At 41.1% G+C, this 23,999-nt stretch overlaps 1 protein-coding gene across 1 annotated transcript in view; it reads left to right on the plus strand.

Annotated features, from left to right (window-relative positions):
* NECAB2 (N-terminal EF-hand calcium binding protein 2) overlaps window positions 1-23,999 on the plus strand; it is a 1,008,614-nt gene that overhangs the window by 417,279 nt on the left and 567,336 nt on the right. Inside the window, exon 4 of the mRNA XM_069215706.1 lies at window positions 5,173-5,198. Within this exon, the coding sequence (XP_069071807.1) occupies window positions 5,173-5,198 (26 nt within the window). The remainder of the gene's footprint in view (window positions 1-5,172; window positions 5,199-23,999) is intronic.

Consider the following 23,999-nt stretch of genomic DNA (forward strand, 5'->3'; position numbering starts at 1 on the left):
GCTATATAGCATATATATTCATATTTAGACTATCCCTTATAGTGCCCCTCATCTCTCCATAGTCCCTCTACCACATGCATTTAATTTGTTTTAAAGCGCTGGAAAAGGCTGGCTTTACTAACCCACTCAGCTATTCATATAACATACAGATCTGTTCTTTGCAGCAGGCATTGCAGCCTACGTAAACTCGTTTGCTGCAGACACTTTCAGAAATGCAGGCAATGGAATGTTTATTCCTTGCTGTCTCATTGTATCCAGTCTGACAAATCTCAATGATGTGTATTTCCTCAGTAGATTTCTGGCTTTCTCAAATTGGCTTGAAAATGTACCATTTGCCCACTCTTGTTACAAAATTTTTGTTGGGGAGAACCCCCGAACCCGCCTTATCATGGTCAGGCTCGCTTACTATGCTCGCTCTCCATCGGGAACTCAACCAGAACTTTTACGCCCCACCACTTTCAAATGTCATCAGCCGCCACTGGTATCAACACAGGCATGCACCAACAAACTTAATAAACCGCTAATATAAATGGAGAGTGCCTCAAGCCTTTGTGAATCAGGGTTACACTTGTAACTAGGAGCTTGCGTGTGCAAAAGGCTTCTCACGCTTTGATAAGACACGCTTTGAGTGTGCAAAAGGCCTCACTTGTCCAATGGTATAAATGCTTTGTCAACGAGGTCAACAAGGTCATAAGGTCTTACCAGAGCATGTTCCTACTTTGCATTGGGCCACTGGGATGCAGATTGCTTCTGACCTTCTCAAAATAGTTCAACAAAGAACTAGCATAAATCTACTCAGCTCATAAGGGCTAGTCTAAACATGAATCAGCATGAGGACCACAGAGTCTGCTTCCGAGAAAGGAGCCTTAAGTGTAAAGCAGCAGACAGTCTAAAGTGGAGATTGTCGTAAAACAAAAGGAAGGGCTTCTAATTGAGAGATTTTGGGAAAGAAATGGTCCTGTGCATAATACTTTACATAGAAAGAAGGATGCACAGTTACAAACGGAATGTTACAATATACATCTTCCCCTAATATAGCAGAGATCAAGAACAGTCCCTGTGGGTAACCTAATTCAGGAACAAGTGCGCTTACTCACCTATTGGTGACATGCTTCATCATCGAGCTATGCTCCTCGTCAGACCGGCACTGCAATATCTAACGGGCTCTCATGGGGGCTCTTTACCAGAGTTCTTTTGAAGAAGGTTGCCGTAGGTCATTCACCAATGATGAAGCATGTCACCAATAGGTGAGTGAGGGCAGTTGTTCCTGAATTAGGTTACCCACAGGGACTATTCTAGATCCCTCCTGTATTAGGGGATGATCTATATTGTAACATTCCATTTGGAACTGTGCATCCTTTTTCTATGTAAAGTGGAGATTGTTCAGTATGAAAGTGAGGGAAAGTCTATGCCTATACATTTGCTAACAGGCAACGTGGATCCTGCCTTCGAGAAAGCACACAAAGTGATGGATGGAATGGTTAAATTAATCTGAGCTACTGGTAATTTCTTGGGCCACATCCAAGTCCATTGTTAGTTTGCACACCATAAACCACCTCAGTTGGGACCAAGCCATATGCAAATTAGTCTTGATCCTGCTACTATGGGAACAGCCTATTTAGAACTGTCAGGTCAGTGGCTGAGATTAATTCAAGAATTCCATTCATCACGGTTTGTGTGCCTCAGTGTGTAGCCCTAGGTCGGGTATGCCCAGACGGGGGCCTCATGCACACTGTGCCACTGGAACAAAGCCATACCTGGCTGATTTCCTCTATCAGGAGCGAAACCGGCCCTGGGTTGCTTGTGTTCTGGTTAAAGGAGGACCTTGCCTGGCAGGTCCAGCTGGACTGTTCCCACTGAAACAGGGACAAGAATGATTTGCATATGGCTTGGTCCAAATTAAGGTGGCATGGTGTGCAAAATAACAATTGGGATGAACCAATGTAATTACCAGTATATGAGGTCATTTCAGGCATTTCATCCATTACTTTTTGTACACTCTGAAAAGAGTAAGGCAGGCATTTAAAGTGTCAATATGCACAAAATAGTTACCTTGTTGGCATTTACCAAATGTTCACCACACCCCACATATTTTTCTGGGACCACACACAAGGTTTCCTCTACATATGTGTAATTTCTGCACACATGCCAGAAATTTATTAGTAGGGAAGGTCACCTCATGTATACAAATGTACTTAAATCAGTCCATAAGGGTAGCACTAGGACCAGCACCTCTAATTATTAGTCAAGTGCCTGTATATGATAATATATTAATGGTGACTGCCCCAGAGAACCAGCTTATCATAGCACTAGATCTGCTTATGATGCCATAAAGCACACCAGTTTATTGGTCTGAAACGGTCTCTTTTAGCTGAAAATTAGATATTTAGAAATGAAGCAAAGAGAGTGGAGTTAGTTTTAAGTACATCATAAAAAGTGAAGTTAATTGTTTAACTGTACTCAGAATACTTGTTCCAAACACACTGAGCACTAAAAGGCAATAGGCCTCATTTCTCCTCCAATAATAAAAACCTCTGAAAGCAGTACTAGCAAATGGTTAGTATAACTAGGAATCCGATGAAACATTTGCCATCTGCTTTCTTTTTTAACCCAATCCCAGCAAGTATAATTAAAGTTCGGGTTATAAAACGCACCTACTTTGCTGCCAGAAAGATAGAAACAAAAATGTGCATGAAAAATAATCATCAAATGTTTGTAGAAGGCAGCATCCCCTTGCTTAGCTACACTTAACATTTGATTCTCACTAAAGTCTGAAGTAGACCACAATTTAAAGGGTCTCATTGGTCTTCTGAAACTCTCCAGGCCATTTGAAGATTCTGCGGCAAATGCCACACTCCTCCTCTCAGACCCTGCTGAAGGCGGCCCATCTGCCAGTACAAACAGGGAACTATTGGCAAACAGAAGCAGTTTTCAGTCCATCACCTCTCTTTCGTAATGACATTTCCCCAATCATGTGATCTTAAAAAAAATAAAAACAAACATTTGCAATGCAATAGATCTCGCGTTTGCTTGAGTTGAAACTATTAGCGCTGTAAATTCCTAACTGGATTTTTCTTGCCACCGAAATTGAAAATAAAAAGTAAACCAGTTGACATAAGCAAGCCAATTCAAAACACCATGGCAGCCATAAGCATGAGCATGAAGGGGAGACAGAAAAGGAAAAGGAAGTTCGCTTGCAGTCAAACATATCGGCAAACGTGTTATTATCCATGTAACAGGGTCGATGGCCAAGGCAGTAACAAAACTGCCCCAAGGAGGGATAAACGTAAAGCACTTACCAATGTTAGCAAAGGATTGAAAGACAAGCCCATGAACGAGGGATAGTGATGGGCATGCGGTGGGCGTGGTTAAAAGCTCCTAGATAGATTACAACAGGTCAGAGTGCGTGTGCGCTCGACCTAAAAAAAGATGTTTAATGTCCGTTTCAAGTGCCTCGATAACGCACTTCAACTTTCAACACTGACGACTCACAGCTGATTATTTAGAAAGTGCATTGTACATCCATGGCCAGAAAACGATACAGCTCAACGTCTTTATGGGCTTCAAACTCATTTATTGTTTATTTAATTCATCTTTTGGAAATATTTTTTTCTCAGCCTCATCAAACTTTTGTACTTTACCTTTTATGCAAAGACCATTAATGTCCCTGACGAACTAACAGCAAAACGACTCAGAGCAGATAATCGTTTCCCTGCTTAGTACTTTTTGACCACGTCACTAGTCACCAAAGAACATACTTGAACGGTCTCATTGGAACACGTTTTTAGCCGCAGTATTTTCAAGGACAATACTTGAACCTGATCTGTTCATCTGTCTTTTTCTTTCTCAATGTATCCTTCTTCTTAAAGTGCACCTTTTTTCATTCTAAGCAACAGAAGGGATAGGAAAACAAAAATAATTACCCCTACACTTGGGGGAAAACACCACAAATGTGGGGGTCATTAGTTTTTTGTTTTTCTAAAACAAACTCACACTTTGTTTTTGAAAAACAAAAGAATGACGAACGCTTGGTGGACGGCCATCTAAACTGATGGCAGCTGTACACCAAACTTTTAGTGTACTGAACGGAATCGCTGTGAGGCTGGTTTCTTTCAGTGTACACATGACTGCGGTCATCTCTAGATCTGGCAAGCAAAGAATCCTTGGGATAGCAGAGGAAATGTCCTCCACCATTTGAAGGGACACTACTTCAAATTACACCAAACTCAAAATCAGATCCTAAATCATGTTGCATATATATTTTGAAAGCAATTGATTTATCTTAAAAGCTAAATCATTTTGCCGCAGACTACCTTATGATGTGTGTAATACAAAACAGAAATAATGACTTGCACAGACTGGGACCTTGTAGCACTATACACAAGTCATTTTTGTCCCCCTGCTCAAACTAGAAATCAATTCTGTGACTCTGGTCACAGATGTCTGCAGTGATCTCATAAACCAAATGAGGTTTCATATAGCAGAAGCGTGCATTTTCCACTGATTACTTTAACTTGCATATAATTTTCATTTAAGGTGCATGTGTTATTTTGATATACTATTACCTGAAGGAGAAAACATTAACATGGTTACAGAGTATTCTGCTCTTTTAAATCATGTCTTTTGTCTCCACCCCTGTGGCTCATAGGATCACAGTTTACATACTTTGTTAAAACACTAGTACCACTGCATGTAAGTGAAGACAGTCTGGAAAAGCACCAAACGAACAAAGCTGTGTTTCGAGGACACCCTTATTTACAGTTACAGAGGCATGTGCGTCCCTCCATCTGCAATATACCCAGGGAGCCCAATGGAGGTGCGCCCCACAGTTTGAAGACCACTGCCCTGAGCCATCATCTAGCACTTTTTTTTTTGAAGATGTCAATTACAGGATCACCGTATAGCCTCTTCTGATTAAAGATATGAAATGTTATTCTCTTTAGCCTACCCTTGACAAATCATGTTGTTTTCAGATAATTGCTTTTTTGTGATATGTCACCATTAAAAAATGCAACACCGCGTCGAGTTAAAAAGACTGTATAGTGTAAAGTCATCAAAATGTGTTTAGACCTCTTGGCTTAGATGACCGTGAAGCATGTTTGTAACAAGGTTATGACCCCATAGACTAATGTCTGCCTCTTGTCTCTCGCTTGCTTTTCTTGCTGACTCCAGTAATGTCGACACCAAGGAGCTGTGTGGTGAGTGCCTTTTGCTTTCTACTAGCTGGCAATAAATCCATTGTTCATGTTTTGTGTTAGCGCTGAAAGAAAGGGATTGATCGCATAAAGCTCTTGTGCGAAATAGGGTTCTGGCACCCTGCGCTATCCCACAGCCACGAAGAGGCCGAGGCGGCAGGGGTGCCACATTCATCAAATCCCGGCTGCTTTATTGGCTGTTAGTAGTGGACAAAGGCTCATGGTTTCAGACATTTTGCTGAGTTGTGCGAGTTTAGAATGCTGAATTTGCAGCACCCACAGCCCCCCCCCCTCCCCCCCGTCATCCCTCCCACACAGAAAGAAATGAACAGGACCAATAATAGTCCAGAATCTAAACATATGTTTAGACTTGCTCATGCGCCAAAATACATTTGAAAATGAACAAGTGAAGATTTTGGAATGGTTCTCACACTGTTCATGGGCACATGACAACACGTGGTGGCACAGACGTGCACAAACGACGCATTTGTTAGAGTTGGAGATCAGCACAAGGGCGTACGCCACCAGAGAAGAGCTAAACTTGACAGACTGGTGGTGACAAAATGATTTGTATGTGCTCGCCCGCAAGTATTCGGATAGGTGCTAGTAGAAATGTTGGTATGGTTTGGATTCACAAGGAGCCAACTCGTACTCAAAGTGATGGCTGGTGCATTTTAAACGTGGTGGGTTAGAAAACCTCGAGTTGAATATAAAGTATGAGCGAGCTTGAATCAAACGTGGGGGAAGGGCTGTGAGAGGTGTTCAGTCCCCACAAGAAAATATGAGAACACATTGTTACAAGTGATGCATTGCAGTTTAGCTTTCAAGAAACATTGCTACAATATTTTGACAAGAAGGGCAAAGGGACTCACTAAGATTCACCACTGTCCTTGCACTCATGCAGACACAGCACTTAACCTGCACTGACAGATGCATACTGCTGAACTCGCCTGTCACTGACACAAGCACATCACTCACCAGGGTATTCCCCTCGTCCGGTGCGTTCACACCACTCACCCTGCCCTCAAAGGCATTACTCATGCAGTTCTCATACAATCACACACTCACTCTACGCTCAGATAGTACACCGTTCACTACACGCACACAGACACACCCTTCACCCTGCACTCATGCAGTCACAACACACCCTCCACCCCGCGCACACACCGAGAAGTGGAGGCTGTGGAGGCCAAGAAGAGGAACAGCAGAGGATGCCGCAGGGTCCAGGAGGCTGCACTGATGGCGACCCCCTGGGAAGTGCCAGTTGGCGTGTTCTATCCTGTGGCTGCCTCCCTCCCCTTCTGACACTGCAGGAGCTTCACTAAAGACAATGAGGGGGGCTGTGCAAGTGAGGCTTTTAGCCACCCATGGTCTATTATCCACCTGTAGTCTTACCACCTTGCCGGGTTTGTTACAGCATGTCTGGTATTCTAATGTCCCAGCCGGTAGAAAAAGTAGGAAAGTAAAAGAAATCCAGTGTTTTCCCCCCTTATCAATACAAACAAATTCAAAAGCTAGAGAGCTTTATAGAACAGAAGTGTACAGCAACAGGAAGGCTAGATTTGACATTGGTAGGCACCTGGGCCAGGAAATCTGCTTTATTGGTTACACTTGTTAGCGCGTCAGACCTTAATAAGCATACTTACAAGGGGACGAGAATAGGTCGCTGAACCTTTTGACTCACAATTAAGAAGTTCTTACCATAGCTCCAGCACATAATCAATACACAATAATCAACAATCATTAGAAATTAATAAAATCAATAATCAATGGAGTCAGTAATTATCACAAACCATGACTGAATAACTACACCTTTAGTAAAGTTTAGGATGTTTATTTCCCTATATTAACAATGCTAAGGTCATGTAGCTTAATCTCAAAATCAAATGAAACACATACAGAAACAACATTAGCTCTCCAAAGTGGTGGAAGAAATGCAATCTAATCAAAGTTTGAACTACAACACATTCTAAAGTTACAGTGCAAATCAATAGAGTCATTAGAGTCAATAGAGCATTAAAGAGATGTAATACATGTAGTTAAGCAGAGAAATCCATCAAGCATTATTCTTTACACATAAGTCAGAATCCTCAACTAACATCAGATTAGCATCAGCATGTTGGGCTTCATGCAAAACAATTTGGTACCATAAATGTGGAAAACATCTAACTAAGGCTCTATCAAAACAGTGCAGTTGGTACCTAGAAAGGAAAAGCAAATGTGCATAGAAATCACAGTTTATCGCATTATTCCTATCCTTTGCATAGATCAGCAAAGCAGAATCAGTCTTCATCCTCAGGACATCAGTCGATCAGCAAGGCATCAGGCTCAGCCAGGAAAGTATGGGCAAAGTAATTTAGCATTAAAGATAAACACGGCTCTAGTAAAGACGTATAAGAAGGTAATAACCTTTTTGTCAGGAAAAATAAGGGCAATGGCTGTCTTCTCTCAGAATGAGCGTTGTTATATTAAAGTTACCTAAACTATCCCCCAATTCCTTATTGGTCAGTTAATCGTATGTTCACACTTTGTCCAATAATATTACTGTATCAAATCTATGAATTCAAATGTTTCTCCGTTCACATACAGTTGATTGGTCCATTTAAGATGTTCATCATCCTGCTTGTCCGGTAACAATATTGTTGCAGCTTCCACTCTAGTCAGTATCTTCATTGTTCTTGTCCTGGGACAGTCAGTCTCACACACATTACACATAAAATGTTGCATTGGCAAGAACATCATCTAGCAGTCGATTCTCCTGAAAAGCTTCTGTTAACCACATTTAACAATTCCATAGAGATTTCACAGTTTAAATCGCTTGGTCAGCATTTTTTATTAAGCTCTAAGAAATACAGCTTCTGCATGAGGCCTGGCAAAATAGGCCAAGACACTCGCTAAGTTAAGGCCTACATTTAATAAGCTAAAGCATACTTCATAACCCTTAATATGCCATATTACTGCATTAGTCTTACACCTTTTTAACATTTCATATGTATTAATCATTAATTAGTACATTTCGTGAACATTGGTGGCCATTCTTCGCGGTCACATTTTGAAATGCGTGCATTATTTTTCTACGTTAATTCATTTTCTACATAAACTCATTATTCAAAATACATAATCACTCAATAATTCGAATTAAAACAACTGCACTAGCACACTTCAAGACACACTAGAAATCTTCTCTGGAGATGAGTACTGTCTTTTAGTCTCTGTCTGTGCGTTTTAACCTTTGAGCCTGCTTGGTGTCATATCACCAACACTCACTCAAAAATCATTTATGGAGGAAACACTGCAGGTTTTAAATGAAGAATTCACTCCAATTAACAATCTCCAATGGTATTAAAGCTATCCAATAGTAAACATCACATAAAACTACGAGATGTGCCATTCACATAAAGTGTGGATGTGTATTTCAGTAGTTGCTGTCAGACCTCTGAATAAGGCAAGGATAAAATAATTTTGCACATTTTGTTGGCCGATAGGGGTGGCACCTTTTCCAGAGAAAATCACGGGCCATTTGTTCACGTTTTAAATTACTTCAAAGGCCTAGACAGAATACTTAGAGAACTTTGTAGAAAATGGTCTGTATTCAGTTTGAACATGATCTTTCTTTCTAGGTTTCCTTGATTGATAAATCAATGATGATTAAAGCAGGAGCTTTAGTACACATTTTTTACATACTTCTACTCTTATTTACTGTTTAAAGTGTGTACTGATAAGAGGAGTAAACACTTGAGTAGTTTTCCTGATGTTTGTACATTAAATTACCAGTAATGTCGGAAAACAAACGGCCAAGTGGCAACTCTATTGACCAAGAGTGCAAAATTACATTTATGTTATGATCAACCAGTGCAAATGTCTGGAACTGATTAATCAGCTGACCAGTGGAATTAAATTTCGCCTGACAGCTAATGCAATGTTTATTTTTGCACCAGTCAAGAGATTCAAATGTTACTTTTCTGCTTGCGAGGTTGTGTAATTGTCAGTGCAAAACTGCAATAGTGCATGCTATGTGCTCTGACCACACCTGTGCTTTGCAGGGAAACAGCCTGTGCAACGCAGGCATTGCCATGCAATGCCTTTCCCCACATGGTAGATATAGTTAATGCAAGTCTATGTATGTGTAGTGTATAAACATATCATACATACAGAGTGTTTTTAGGGTTAAGAGGTTTGTGGGGGTATATGGAGGCAAGAGATTTTTAGGGTTTAGGTGTAAGTGAGGGTATAGGGTAGTAAGGATATTTTTAGGGTGTAGGGTGGTAAGGGAATATTAGGGTTTAGGGATAGGTAAGGGTTAGTTGAGGGTTTGGGTAGGGCATATAGGGTGGCAAGGGTATTTTTAGGGCTTATGGGTGGATATAAGCATAGGGTGGTAAGCGTATCTTTAGGATTTATGTGTGGGTAAGGGTATTGGATTTAAGGATGTTTTTTGGCTTCAAAGGTTGAGGATTTAGTGTGGTAGGGGTGCTTTATAGGTTGGTAAGGAAATAGGGTAAGGCAGTAAGGGTTATTTTAGGGTTTAGGGGTGGGTAAGGGTATAGTGTGGTAAGGATATTTTTAGGGTTTAGAGGTGGGTAGTGGCATGGGGTAGTAGGGTTTAGGGGTGGGTAAGGGTATTGGGTGCTAAGGGTAGTTTTAGGCGTCAAAGGTGGAAAAGGATATTAGGTGATCATAGTTGTTTTAGGGGTTTGTGGGCAGTAGTGGCATAGGGTAATAAAAGTTTTTTTTTTTTTAGTGTTTAGGGGTGGGTGGGGGGGAGCATAGGGTGGAGAGGGCATTTATTACAGGGAGATTTAGGGTGGTTCTCCCCCGCTAAATAAATATGAGTGGTGCTCAGACTCCCATTGGATTGGGAATTCTTCCTTTCTCTGGGACTGGGTGGTTTTGTTAACAGTCATTGCAGAGGAGATTAATGTACGAGAACTTTCCAGCCAACGTTTCTTCTCTTTTTCCTGTTTGTACACCTAGATTGAAGAGAAGCTCCTGCTGTGTCAGAATGCCTGGGTAGTCTGGATATATGTTTCTAACTTGGCATGGGATCCTTTTTGTGTGGTGTTTTTCACTTTATTACAGTTTGAAGTGTTGCACAAATACTTTGCATATTTCTTCCAAGTTAAACCTGACTGATCTGTGTCAAACTACCAGAGGGTTAAACACACATTAATTCAGTGTTAGCTTGTGCCTCGCCCTGATAAGGGCTGGGGTTGTTACTTGACCAGGGTCCACACCCCAGTCAACCAATAACCCAATTTCTTGCAGTCACTGCAGTTTAAAAAACCTAAATGTGGCACTATTCGCATCACAGCTTAACACATTCAGAAGCACGTCCTCGCAATCAGATGCACAGTCAGTCACTCTCTTGTCCTATTTGACAAAGGTGTGGAACAGAACACTGTGTTGACACAAGAATCACTACTGAATGAGCACTTTGTGACATTCCTATACTGCACCTCCTCTTTGGAATTCACTTATCAATTGTAGGACACACACCATATAATCAGTTGCTTCTAGGCACAAAGATCAAGGAAGTATTCTTATGAGATGTGCTGCTAAAGAAAATAAACCCTGAACGCTTCATGCTATGGAAAAAAAGAGCAACTTGTTAATTTTCGAACAAGAGAGTTTTTACGCTTTTCTGAGCGCTAGCCTGTATTTTCCACTGATGTCTCTGGGCAAACAGTTCCAAAGCTTGGAGCCTGTGAGAGTAAACCTTCCAGAGTTGAATCAGAGTTTGGTTCTAGGGAGATGCAATAGGCTTAGATTGCAAGTAGACAATCTATATTTCAACAACCTCAACTGTATCCAGTTCTCAGACGTCAGTCATGCAGTTCTCTAGCAATCTCGCCAGTGCAATCTACTTTTAGTCAGCTTATATCCACCTTCCTTTCACAGTTATTGGACATATAAGCATTAGTTTCCTGGCATATCTGTATTCTCATATTATTGAAATCAGTCAGTCAAATTTCTTTATTCAGCATGGTGCCATAAAAGTACAGATTCATTATACATAAAATTAAAAAATAGTTAAAACACAGTGCCTAAAATATGGAGCAATATTAGGAAAACATTTTTCACATGACCAAAATACAGAACTAATTACAAATAGATAAATCATAATTCCCATAATAATACCTAAAGATAATAGCAAAACCACAAACAAATACAATAAGTTGCATGTAACGAACGTCACAACATCAATTTAAGATCTTATACTATTCCGCCTTGAATTAGTATACGACTGCTTCCAACAGTTCGTATCTTTTCTAATAGCAATAGCAGATCTAATAAAATTTAAAACAGAGTAACAAATTTGTATTGATGCCAATTCTTGAAAATGCATCCGTATAAGAGATACTTCGTAATTTCCGTAAAAGGGGCAATATAAAAATACATCTGGGAGCAGAATAAAGTGAACAAAATAGAAAAAAGTGACACGTGCTTCGCTTAGAAAAACTATTGCAGGGACAATTCGGGAGCACTTTTTGCCAGGTACATTGCTTTGGGAAGGCCACTCTAAAATGTAGCAAATTTAGTCTAAATAAGGCAAGGAGGGACTATGATGAAGAACTCGGGAACCAAGTTAAATAGGGTTCCATCAAAATCGTGGTTGAAATCTGGGCATAGGGATCAAAAGTTTTCAAATTCAGGGCCCCCTGTAATCTAAGATTTGAAATATACTCAGTATATTGTATTTTGACCGATTCCTTGGCATTTGTAGGCAGGGACTCTGGGTGAGTAAACATATTCTCCAGGCCTAAATTACGAAAAGAGGTTTGGAAAAATGTGAGCCACGGATTAAAATTGCCATTTGCATACAGTTGGTCATGCAATCTTGTACCCGACTAGCTGCAGGATTTGACCAGGATTTCAACCACTACAAAACCTCAATATGACATAATCCCAGTTCCTCATAGCAGATGATGTTTGCCACATTCTTGGGTACTAGCAATAGTCTATGCACAAATTTGTCCTCGACACATTGGAGAGAGTCTACTTTGGTCTAACCCCACAAACCCGCCCCATAAGTGGCTGTTGATACGCATTTTGAATTATAAAGCATAACAATTTGGTGAATTGGTCTGTGGCCTAGTTCACGAGCAAAGGAAAATATCGCTTCCTGGTTTCTCACCATTTGTTCGGTCTTAATAGTAAGGTGGGAATTCCATAACATGGAATAGCATACATGCAAGCCTAGGTAACAGAAATCTTTTACTTTATTTATAATGTTTCTTCCCATGGTAAATCGTTTGGATCTTGTATCTTGGGGGCCACAAGTCATAGCATACGTCATCGTAAAATTTACTTTCAAATTTAAGTCTTGCATAAAAATTAAAAAAAGATCCAACAAGCTTTGGAGACTGTTGGCTGTACGGGCAATTAAAACTGCATCATCAGCATACAGAAGGACCGGGAGCTGTCTCGGTCCCATTCTATGAAAATCCTTTCCGTTTTGTTACTAAGAATCCATAAAGTCCATTAATATATAACAAAAATAAAAACGGTGCTAAAATACAGCCCTGTCTGACTCCTTGCATTGAAGGAAAAAGGGAAGACCCCTCACCATGCAAACCATACTGCACTGAAACCGTTAGATCAGTGTATAAACATTTGATTAACTCCAACAGGTTCCAATCAACCCCCAAGGATTCCATGATTTGCCAGAGCTTCACTATTCGCCAGGTCAAAAGCACTTGATAAATCAATAAAAGCCAGATGAATACACTCTTTCCTAAAAGTAACATATTTGCAAAGGATGAGGTGGAAATTTAACGCTTGTTTGACTGTACTTTAACCAGGTCTGAAACCGTATTGGATTGGGAAAAGGATCTTTGCCTCTGCCACCCATTCCTCCAACCATGACAGAATCACGCTTCCCAATATCTTAGCAGTAGAATCTATGAAAGAAATCGGCCTGTAACAAGTTGGATCTTGCCTGTTACCCTTTTTAAAGATAGGGATAATAATGGCCAATTTCCATGAGGATGGAATATTACTTTTTACTACACTTCTTAGTACATTTGTAACTAGAGGGCCTCAAAGATCCGGCATAGACTTAAAAAGATCAACAGGGACCCCATCCGGGCCGGGTGCTATCCCTGGTCTCAATCGATTGCTGTGATGACCTCATGTAACTCAAAAGACAAGGTACTTATATTCGGGTTAGGTTACACGGGTCTCTGGTTACTACTTTCGTCCCCCTCGAGTGAAAAGTCACTATCAGGCTGAAAAACCCTTGTGAAGTGATTCACCCAAACCGCTATCTGGTATCAAACAGTCGTCCTCTTTATTATCATGTTCCATGAAGTAAATGAGATTTACCACTCTCCAAAATTGTGTTGTGTCCTTCAGTTCAGTAGCTACCAATAGCTCTTCCCATGCTCTAGTTCTAATTTCAGTTTTTCTCACTGCCCAAACGGCCTTATATTGACCCCTTGCCGTTCTTACTAGATCACGGGAAAAGGGAATAGATCTAAGAGCTTTTTTTTAGATCTTTATGGGCAGTTGTACAAATGGAATTAAACCATCGGCGGGCCACTGGGCCCCGGGGAGTCCTGTCGCTCACCAGTGCCTCAGAAATAGCATAGCTTAATTGCTCAAATTCCGATACTAAATAACCGTGGGTTGGTTGTTGCGACAGGCATAAATTAATGGAATCCAATTTTTGTACAATCATTTTCTGATTAAATATCTTGGGATCTTCCCTTTCCCTTTTAATGCGTAGGACAACGTTTTTATTAAAATCAAATTTCCCTCTAAGTGCTCTGTTAATTGAAGCCGATTTCCTGTTAAAGGCAAGATTAATACACAGGGGATTGTCATCACTGGCACAATGTGGTATTATCTTAAAGTCAAGAATTAAATGAAGGTCAGAGGAGCTAATAAGAGTAAAATCAATAATACTCCCTTTAGAATTCCCTGTAAATGTAGTTATTTTTTTAATATATGCGGCAGCTTTCTCCCTTGCGTATACAAGATCAAATTTATAAATAAAAGTGTTTAAAACTTCACCTTGATTTGTGTGAATAAAATGGGTTGACGTCTCTCTCTCCTCTATGGAAGTACGGCACACATGTGAAACTTCCAGGTTAAATAGTGGCATATTAAAATCTCCTGCCCATATAATAATTAACTCATTTTCCTGGAGCTTATCAAAAGAATCAAGAAAATCTGTTACCTCCTGAAAACTTCCCTTCAGAAGGTCACGCGGGATGTTGTTATAAAAATGTATTAACAATAAGCCCTTACTCCCCTCAATCAGTAGTAAAACAACCATGAAGTATGATGAAGACCAGATTAAGGATGCCTCCATTTTAGGGAGTTGTAATGAAACGAGAACCAAAAGACCCCCAACTTGCCCTTCCCGCTAGGGAGGGAATTGCTGGTTGATATACAGAATAGTAACCGTTCAATTGAAAGGGGTCCTGCAAACAGACAACATCGTATGTGGATATAAATTCCAGCCACTCTGTTTTTTTTTTTACCTTTGACCGGAGCTCCACAATATTCCAAAAGAGTAATGTTAAGGATTTAGAGCCTGGCCCTACTGCCATTTCCTCACCAACAGTAGCAACTGACAAGGCATAAGGGGGGGGTATCTATCTCATCAAGCCCATACTGTGGAAAAGTAATATCATGCCCAACGCCCTCCACTGACCCCTCCAGAGCACCTCCTATGGACCTATCCTTGTCCACATGTCAATCATTCTCATCTAGAGGAATCAGGTCCTGATGACGGCTAATAAAATAATTATTTGACCATGCTTGTGTTATAGCCAGCCCTGCACTGAAATCACATTGAGCTACTTTAGGGCAAACAGGTAAGAGGGTTGGGTCATAGAAATAACTAAGTGAGTAAATTTGAATTCCTTCTTCCTTCCTGGCAAAATAAAACAGATCAGCCAACAAACATTTAACTAGGCAAAGATTGGCAAAGTTAATCACAACGCAGTCACCCTCGTGTGCTTTCTCTGATGAGCCAACCCAATTCACTCTGCGTGCCATAAGAATCTTATTATTCAGATCTCCTTGTTATCTAGTTTTAGACCTTAACCAATGAGCACATTTCCTCATTAATGCCTGGGTGTCTTCGTTATGACAAGGATCTAAAGGAGGCACATTTGCTAGAACCAAAACATACGGCATGCAATCAAGTGGAAGTTGCAATGGCTCTTCTCTGGTATAAATGGAGTTAATGTGAGGAGCGGGTGAACAACCTGAGTGGGCTCCCTTTCTGATCTCCGAGGGAGGCTTAAACTCCGTAAGTGAAGGTCCATGTCTGGCTGTGGGATGAGCCAGGGGTAAATCATTATCGTTAAGTGGAGGGTTTTGCAGTACTTCGCCATTTTCGGGCAGTGCCTCATTCATATGGAGATTACCCAAATGAGTTGGTCTTATAGCTGTTTGAGAAATCATTCTAATCATATTACTATGAAATGTTCCAATTTTTTAGTCATCAAGGTAACAAGTTTCTCCCCCAAGGCTACACAGAATGGTTTAAGTATAGACTCAATTATGTATGTAAAATCATCCCGTAAAACTCCCTTCTCTCTATTATCAGATATAAGAATATCCGATGACATTTCAGGGGCTGCCAAATGACAAACAGGGTCTTCCATGTGTGTATAAGTTTTCCTCTTAGCCCCTAGATCACGCTTAGTCATTTTAGAACGGCCTTCCGCTTTTCTCTTTTTCAGTGGTGGGGAAACTACGGAGGAACAATCAAGATTAGGTTCTTTATATTCACTTAAGGCTTGCGTATAAGAAACACCCGTACCAGGCTGATATATATCAGGGATAGAGGCTATCAGGGGACCCTGTTCCCCTTGTTTGGACTTAACAAGAACAATGGGCTCGAGGGGTAGTTTGTGTGTGGATTTGGGGGCAGTCCCAATTTTTTCTTAAACCTGCACTATTTCAGTTTCTATGGCCCCAATAACGGATGATAAGTAACTGGAAATTGTTGGTTGGGTTAAAGGGCCCTGAGCACCCTCCCCCTTTTGCCTTCATATTTTTTTTTACCCATTACAGGCGATAATTCATACACCCTAAAAATCCAGTACATAACTGTGCGGTTACTCCTTTCTCTAGGGTAAAAGATAGAAGGGGGGCCACCCAAGTGCTGAACAAAAAAACAGAGTTGTCGGGGCACTGACCCGAATCTGTCAGGCACTGTCTTTGTGCTACTTGTTTCTGCCTTGGACATTAGGGACTTACTCCACTCAGTAAGCTTACCTCTCTTTTCCCCAATAAATCATTCTCAAGGCGGGTGGCCCAGCCCAGCCTCTTCTGGTCGCTGACGGGCGAAGGATGGGCCCGCCCTTGGCCCGGGCTTCGCCCGGGTGTGGCACGCATGCGTCTAACGGCGTGGGGAATCCGGCAGCCCTTCGAGTGTGTGGTGATGCCTGGCCCCACCCCCTGGTTTCCTTCACGTATTCTGGGGCTTGGAGTGCCCTTGTTGACAGCTTCGCATCCCACGGCGCGGGGAATGTGGCAGCGCTTTGAGCGTGCGGTGATGCCTGACCCCGCCCCCTGGTTTCGTTCACGTATTCTGGGGCTTGGAGTCCCCTCGTTGACAGCAGTCAAACTCCACAGTTCTGTGCAAATTGATGTGCATGTCAATCTCTATTATAGTAGAATGCAGGCAGCTCCACAACTCGGCCCCGAACACTAACAAGGTCCTGCCTCCAATGCACGTCAACAGCATGGCTAGATCGACAACATCCCTAAGGAGTCCAGCCAGGAAGGACTTTTCATTAGTGAGTTTCCCAGTGAGGAAGAGAGCGAAGGCATGGTGAGCAACATGAGCAGTCATAAGTCAGACCGTCTTGAACATGGGAAGAAATAGAGGGTGTCCAGCACATAAGAGTTGGGTAAATTCTGTTGTTGAATTATAACCTTACTTGGGTGTTTTAGGCAAGCTGGAACCTAGCCAGGAGTATTTCAGTAAATCTTGCATTCAGGCTATTCCTCTAGTAAATGCAGAAGAGAAACACTACATTCACTACAAGTGCCTGGTTTGAAAAACCTGGAAAGGTAGTGTATCCTGCAAAGGATCTTGAAGTGTGGGAAGAAGGACTGGACACTCAAAGAAAACCAAGATCTGACTAATGAAGCACACTTATGCCAAACGGTTCACCAGGCGGCCAGACTCTTCTGTGTAGAGCTGAAGTTACCCAAGGGCCATTGGGTTATGCATGCTTTAGCCAATACCTCTTTAGCCAGCAGCAGATTAACCTTAAGTGAAAGCTAATGCAAAGACAAATGACTTTAGGGAACCAAAAGGGATGTTATGAGAAGTACAAAAAAAAGCAGGAGCTGAACTAGATGCCTTATCAAAAAAGTGTCTGCATTTTATGAATATTTTAACTACCAAAGTCTTTTTGGATGACCATTCTGTTTGTACCAATGGCTCTCAGCAATGGAGGTTAAACGTGTACCCAATTAGCAGATCACACCTAGTCAATGACTATGACAAACAATCGGACTCTTTAGACAAACTGTGTTCTCATTTGGTTTGCATATCATTTTCAAACTCAGATACAGAAACACTTCTGACAGTGCGCCCTTTTCAGCAAATGACTCATCTTTTAATTACATTTCCAACACCGTATTTTAAATATTTGAACAGTGAAATATGCATGAGACTGTGCAAACACACAACACAAACTTACTATGAAGCAAATATGAGCTTCAAACATTCCATATGCCATAATTTGGGCTGACCTATATGAGAGAATGGGAGAAATCCAGAAATTTTAAATTTCAAAACATGTTACTGATATATATATATATATATATATATATATATATATATATATATAAAACTGTTGTGCATGTCAGTATGTTCTTAGATATATTTCGATAAGACTTCCAATAAAAGTAGGGGTAGTGATAGGAGAGGTACCTCACCTTGGCAAGGTAAAAGATTAATAGTATCTTGTTATAGCACTGATGACATACAATTTAATATTTGACAATAACCAGGGTATAGTTTAGTCATATACAGGCAATAAATCCAACTATTATATTTCAATTTGAAATGTTCTAAATATGTTCAGAGCCAAACAGTCCAAGATCTATCATATTGAGGGGAAATATTTTATTACTCTTGTCGCACTTGGTAATCTCCAACCATTGCGGGCACTTTACAAGGTTTTAATAGCAGTGACCAGCTGACACATATTTTGCTCCCTATGGCATGCAAGCCTGGGGCTTTTTCAAAGCAATATTATATATATATATATATATATATATATATATATATACACACATACACACACACACACACACACACACACACTGAAAAAACAAAGGATACAGGAACATAGTTAGGTTCTGAATTTACTCATACAAAACCATAGAAATTCAGCAGTTCTAGTTCTTTCAAGTAACTATAACTCGTGCCCTGTTTGACAGCTCTCCCTTGCTGCGAGAGGAGTGTTTGCTGTGGCTTGGCAGCAGCTGTAAAGCACAGAAGGGCCCAGCCCTGGGAGTCCAAAATGGACCCCCTTCCCTTTTTTAATTTCCCTGCACACAATTGTATGAAGGCCCTGGGCAGGTGGCAGATTCCAGGGCTGCGGTGGAGCGGCATGGCCGCCGCACACAATTACATCAATACCCTGTGGTGATGGTCCTTCTGGCTGCGGGGGGTGGCCCGCTGACCCTCCCACACACTTACAGCAATGCTCTGGGGAGGTGGCAGTCCCTAGGGCTGTGGGGGAGCCAGGCTTCCTTCCCGCACACAGAGACTGCAAAGCCCTCTGGAGATAGATGTCCCTGGGGCTGTGGAGGTGCCGGGTGGCCCCCTGCATTCAAATAGCAATGCCCCCCGAACTTGGCCCACCCAAAGGCTTATTAAAAAACAAGCTCGGGAGCTCGTACTTTTTTATTTTTATTTTCCCCAGATTTGTGGATTAGCTGCAAATTGTTGTGAAAAAAGCTGAGGGGTCAGGGTGTCTCTACCTTGGCCCCTTCTCTTATTTCTTCAGTCTTCTTTTTTGTTTTGTTTTTAGGGACTTGGCTGGAGCAGAGTCCCAAGATGGCTGCCAACATTCCCTGGTTGAAGTGCGGACAGCCAATTAAAGCTGTGCAGCTCCGTGCACGAGCTCTTATCCCCTGCAAAGTTGTTGCAAAGAGTTTGTGACCTCATATATACAAATTTGTTTTCCCTTTAATTTCTCAAAAAACAGTTGAATGGATTTAGACCAAATAAGCAAAATTACACTCTGCATCCCGAAAGCTAGTTTTCTGCCAAATTTGGAGTAATTCTGTCCAGTTGTTCGGGCTGTAGTCTTGTCTGAAGGTCCCATGGGAATTAACATGGGAAACTCAACTTTTCTGATGGCCCCCCCTTTTTCTCAGCCCCCACTTGACGGATCACCCAGAAACGTCCTGTACGCAACAAGAATCACCAGGGCACTTTTTGGGGGAAAAGTTTGTGAAAGTTCGTCAAATGGTGCCAAAGATATAGGCAAGTCAAAATATGCTTTTTCTATGGCAACATGGCCCTAACTTTAACTACCCAGTGGCGACCACCACTAGGAAATAGATATATATATGGGTGATAGTTTTCAATGTAGTCAGGAAGAGAGATTAATATATTATAGTATTAGAGCATCAGATATGACAGAAGTCACAGCTAGGAATTTGGTCAGGGAAAGTGGTATACCTTTATGAAGTATTTTGGTATGTCCAAATTGAATGGTTTCAAATATCAGAGAATAATCTCATATTGTCAAGAAAAGGTAGTCAGCTGCTGTGAATCTGGAAAAGGAAACTACTGGCAAAACTAATGGAGTAAGCAGTATAGCTCTTGACCACTCGACTTTAGGGAGTGACACACCCCAGCCTTTCTTCTTCACCTGCCTTGGTGCTGTGTGCAACTGACTCTGGCTGCAGTTCTAAAGCTCTGACACTGAGTAACAGTGCTCTGACCAGACTACCGCTGACAGTTTTGCAGCCAGGAGATAGGGCTGAGTGTACTGCACAAAGGTGGAAGCCTTGTACCAAAACACTGCTGCTTTGTTATAATATGCAAATCAGTGCTTAAATTGAGCCGCTGGTTTTTGGTGCAGGGCACCGGCACATATTTTTGAGGGCCGGCACTTATTTTTCTGCCTCAAGAATTTACTGGGAGCAAAAGACACATATGGGAAAGACGAGGAAGAGAAAGACAGAAAACTGTCATAAAGGGAGAAAGTAGAGAGCTGTAAGAGTGAGCTGAAAGGGCAGGGAGTGGCTGTAAATGGATTAAAAGGGCAGAAGGTGGCTTCAGATTACGAAGCCTCAGTCTTCTGTGCTCACACATTTAATTGCAGCAGCCTCATGTTTCAGAGGAGAGATTTGGGCACCGGCACATTTTTATTTACAAATTAAGTACTGATGCAAATGCACCAGAGACAATGTTTATCCAGGGCTTCCAATGATTTATTATAAAGATGTTAACTGACCAATACATTTAAGAAATATTTTCTAGTTTGATCTGCAGTGTGCTTTAAACATATTACTTCAAATGTGATAATGTGCCTGCTTAAAGCTTAACCTAGTACATCTTGTTTGATTGGTGATGGTGCAAGCATAATTAGCATTCATTCCATGGCAAGTGTAGAGAGAACAGTAATGCCAACATTTGGGAACTGATAAGCGGAAGATTAAGAAAAATAATATTGCGGGAATTTAATTTCACCATTAAACTGCAGTGAAGTGGCAGATGTTTTAAGTGGCCGAAAGGTATACTAACAACATTTTTTGGTTATGTATCAGGTTTGACGCCCTTTAGAAACATAAATGAAATAGGAAATGTATTATAGACCCAAATGCAGTCTTCTGTGGGGTGCTGGGACTTGGATTAAAACTTCAAGGTACGAGAGTTCGGAGATTAAAAACAAAATACATTCTATATGAATTCATGCCACATTGCTAAAGTAAAAATCTTTGGTCTGGGCTAAACTATAGCCTTCTAAATGCACATCAACAAATGCTATCAGATCAGCTGAACGGCATCTACAACAATAATAGGAGCCAAGCTTTGCTTAAAACCAACAGTCTGTCCCTTATATCCAAGTGAAAAACACATTCTTTCAAGTTAATAAAACTACCAACACAGGTATCTCTCCAAACAAACCTGCTCTTCATACTCCCCCAGTCAGACATCACCTTCCATTTGATGATAATCACAAGGAAGCAAACCTCTGGCAAATAAGCATTAAATAGTGTGCTTTCTTCCCAACAGGATGACTAAGGCTCAGGCAACTCTGTAGCAACACAAATAGCATAGACTGTTGGCTCAAATGGCCCACACACCTATGCACATTCCACTCCAAAACCCAAGACATAACTTGTCATCACAAACCACACACTGGTCTGCAAAAGACCCAGAGCCATGCAAACACACAAACTCAATATGGCCCATAGTGCAACAAAGGCCATACCAATGTAAAATGTATTTGCTCTATAGAAATGTCAAGTAGCATTACACAACAGATTATATATATATATATATATATATATATATATATATATATATATATATATGAGAGAGAGAGAGAGACAACTATAGCTTGATGACAGTGAATTATGGATTTTTTTTTTTTTTTACAGAGGGCTTTTGAGTGACATCAAATAGAGAAGAGCAAAACTTGAGTTTTCTACGACATCACTCAGAACCCAGAGGTGGAAAACTTCCCTGTAATTCACTTTTTACCCACCTATAATTCTAGGTTATGCATGGCCTCCAAAATCATCTGCCCTTCTTTCAACTGCTATGCAGGAACAGTGGGTTAACAGAGGAGCCGTACATAACACGGCCTCTCATATCTGACCCAAATGTGAAAAATAAATTCCTTACCGGTCACCTTTAACCAGCCTTAGCACCTTCCTTCTTTGCCTCACCCTCCCGCAACAGTGCGTTCTGTTTTCAGTCAAGGCAGACAAGCAGTGCTGCAATGACAGGCTCTCAGGGATGCCTGTCAGCTAGGTCTGGAAGGCCTTAATGATATAGCAACAGTGGGTACCAGATTTTGTTAGCACCTGCTGCTATGTAATAGCAGAGAGTTTTCGGATTTAAATCTGCAATAAATGATAGGGCCTCGCTATGAGAGCCAAGCATAACAAAAGGGAGGTCATAGTGGGTGAATCATCCCTCATCTACCTTACCTGTCAGTACATACCTACATGATGCTAATTCTAACCTTTTCCCAACTGCAAACTTTTTTTTCTTTTTCACTTAGTGGATGCAGTGTATCTTTCCTGTTCATTATACGTTTGCAAGAGTGCCAGTCCACAAGGGATGGGTTCCAAATCATATTTGATTGTATGTTCCAACATAATAACACCCCCCCCCCCCCCCCCCACACCACCACACACTCAAACACACACACAGTAAAAAAAGGACTTAGGAATTTGTAAGAGAGTTTAGATGTGCCTAACCTCTATAGAACTTTTAAGACCAACCGAAGATGCGAACCGTGTTTAAAAAAAGAAATGGGTGGAGGGAAACGTTTCTTGGGAGGGTCTGCTCCTTGAAACATTCCTCGGTTGCTGGCAAATTATTTTTCAAGCTAGCTAGATCTGTAAATTATGCAGCAGGGCAATACAGGCTGTTTCCATGGTGTGCTGGTTTGTCTAGCATCGAAAGAAGCCGCCTCATTAGCTCAGGCGACATCTTTTTTTAATCGCTAGTAAGAAAGCAACAGAAGTGGTCAAGGCGTCGTATTTATCCACAAATCGTGTTTTAATGATATACACATTTTGTACATCATCTTTTGTTGTATAAAGATCAAATCAAATATGAAGCTGTAGTTTCTAAATGTTATGCAAGTAAACTTCTGTTAGCTTTTCTAAATACTTTATTTAAAACTATAAATAAATGTAAAGTTGAATTAGTAAATACAAATATCACAAATTAGCCTCAAATCATAATTTAACATAAGGTTTATTCTCTTTTCTTCCGAGTACCAGATTAATATTCCGTCTTTAACTGGAACGCATCTTGACCTAACATTTTTAAATATTATTTCCAGGTACCTCTAAATATATATATTGTAATGGTACAGCCTGTGCGTCCGTCCGAAACAGATACCCCCGCAATAGCACAGAAACAGAATAAAATAATAGCACGTTAAACGCTGAGATTCACTGCGCCTTTTTGAAGACGAAAAAAAAAAAATAATGCCGCCAATTTTTAACATACAGCTGGCAGTTGATGTGTAGATGGATGTACTTACAAGCCAGATTGGAGGCCTCAAGGAACCGCAAAACTCTTTAGCATGATGTACACAGAGAAAACCTTTTAGAGTGGAGCTGTTTGCGCTTACGAGCTGGAGGCCAGACTTTGAAGAACTGCTGACGCCTCACAAAAAGAGACGCCCTTTGAAGAGCATCCTGTTCTACGGGAGAAAAATGTCTTTCTTGCGCTTTTGTGAACGTGTCAGTAGTAGGAACCTGGAAAATCAAATCTCTGCCTTGAACACAATTCCGGACACCATTTGAGACAGTGGTCTTTAAAGGACCAGAGAATACTTGGTTCAAATGCACATACACGCAGATCCAAGCGCAAAAACATCATGTGATGATCTGCATTATCCTCTGTGGCTTTCTAGTGTAAGGATAACAATGGGTCCTGTGCTTGTTATATTGGCTGTGTGTCTATGCTGAATGAGGGGGTAGTAATAGAATGGAAGTTATATGGATGGGCTTGGATGTAAATTATCTCAGCAGGGAGCCAGGAAAAAGTCATATGAAGGTCACTATATTGCAGATAAATACATCCGGCTCTCTGAAGTCATTAGTTAGCAACCA

The sequence above is a fragment of the Pleurodeles waltl genome, chromosome 12, assembly GCF_031143425.1.
Source record: "Pleurodeles waltl isolate 20211129_DDA chromosome 12, aPleWal1.hap1.20221129, whole genome shotgun sequence".
NCBI classification, from domain to species: domain Eukaryota; kingdom Metazoa; phylum Chordata; class Amphibia; order Caudata; family Salamandridae; genus Pleurodeles; species Pleurodeles waltl.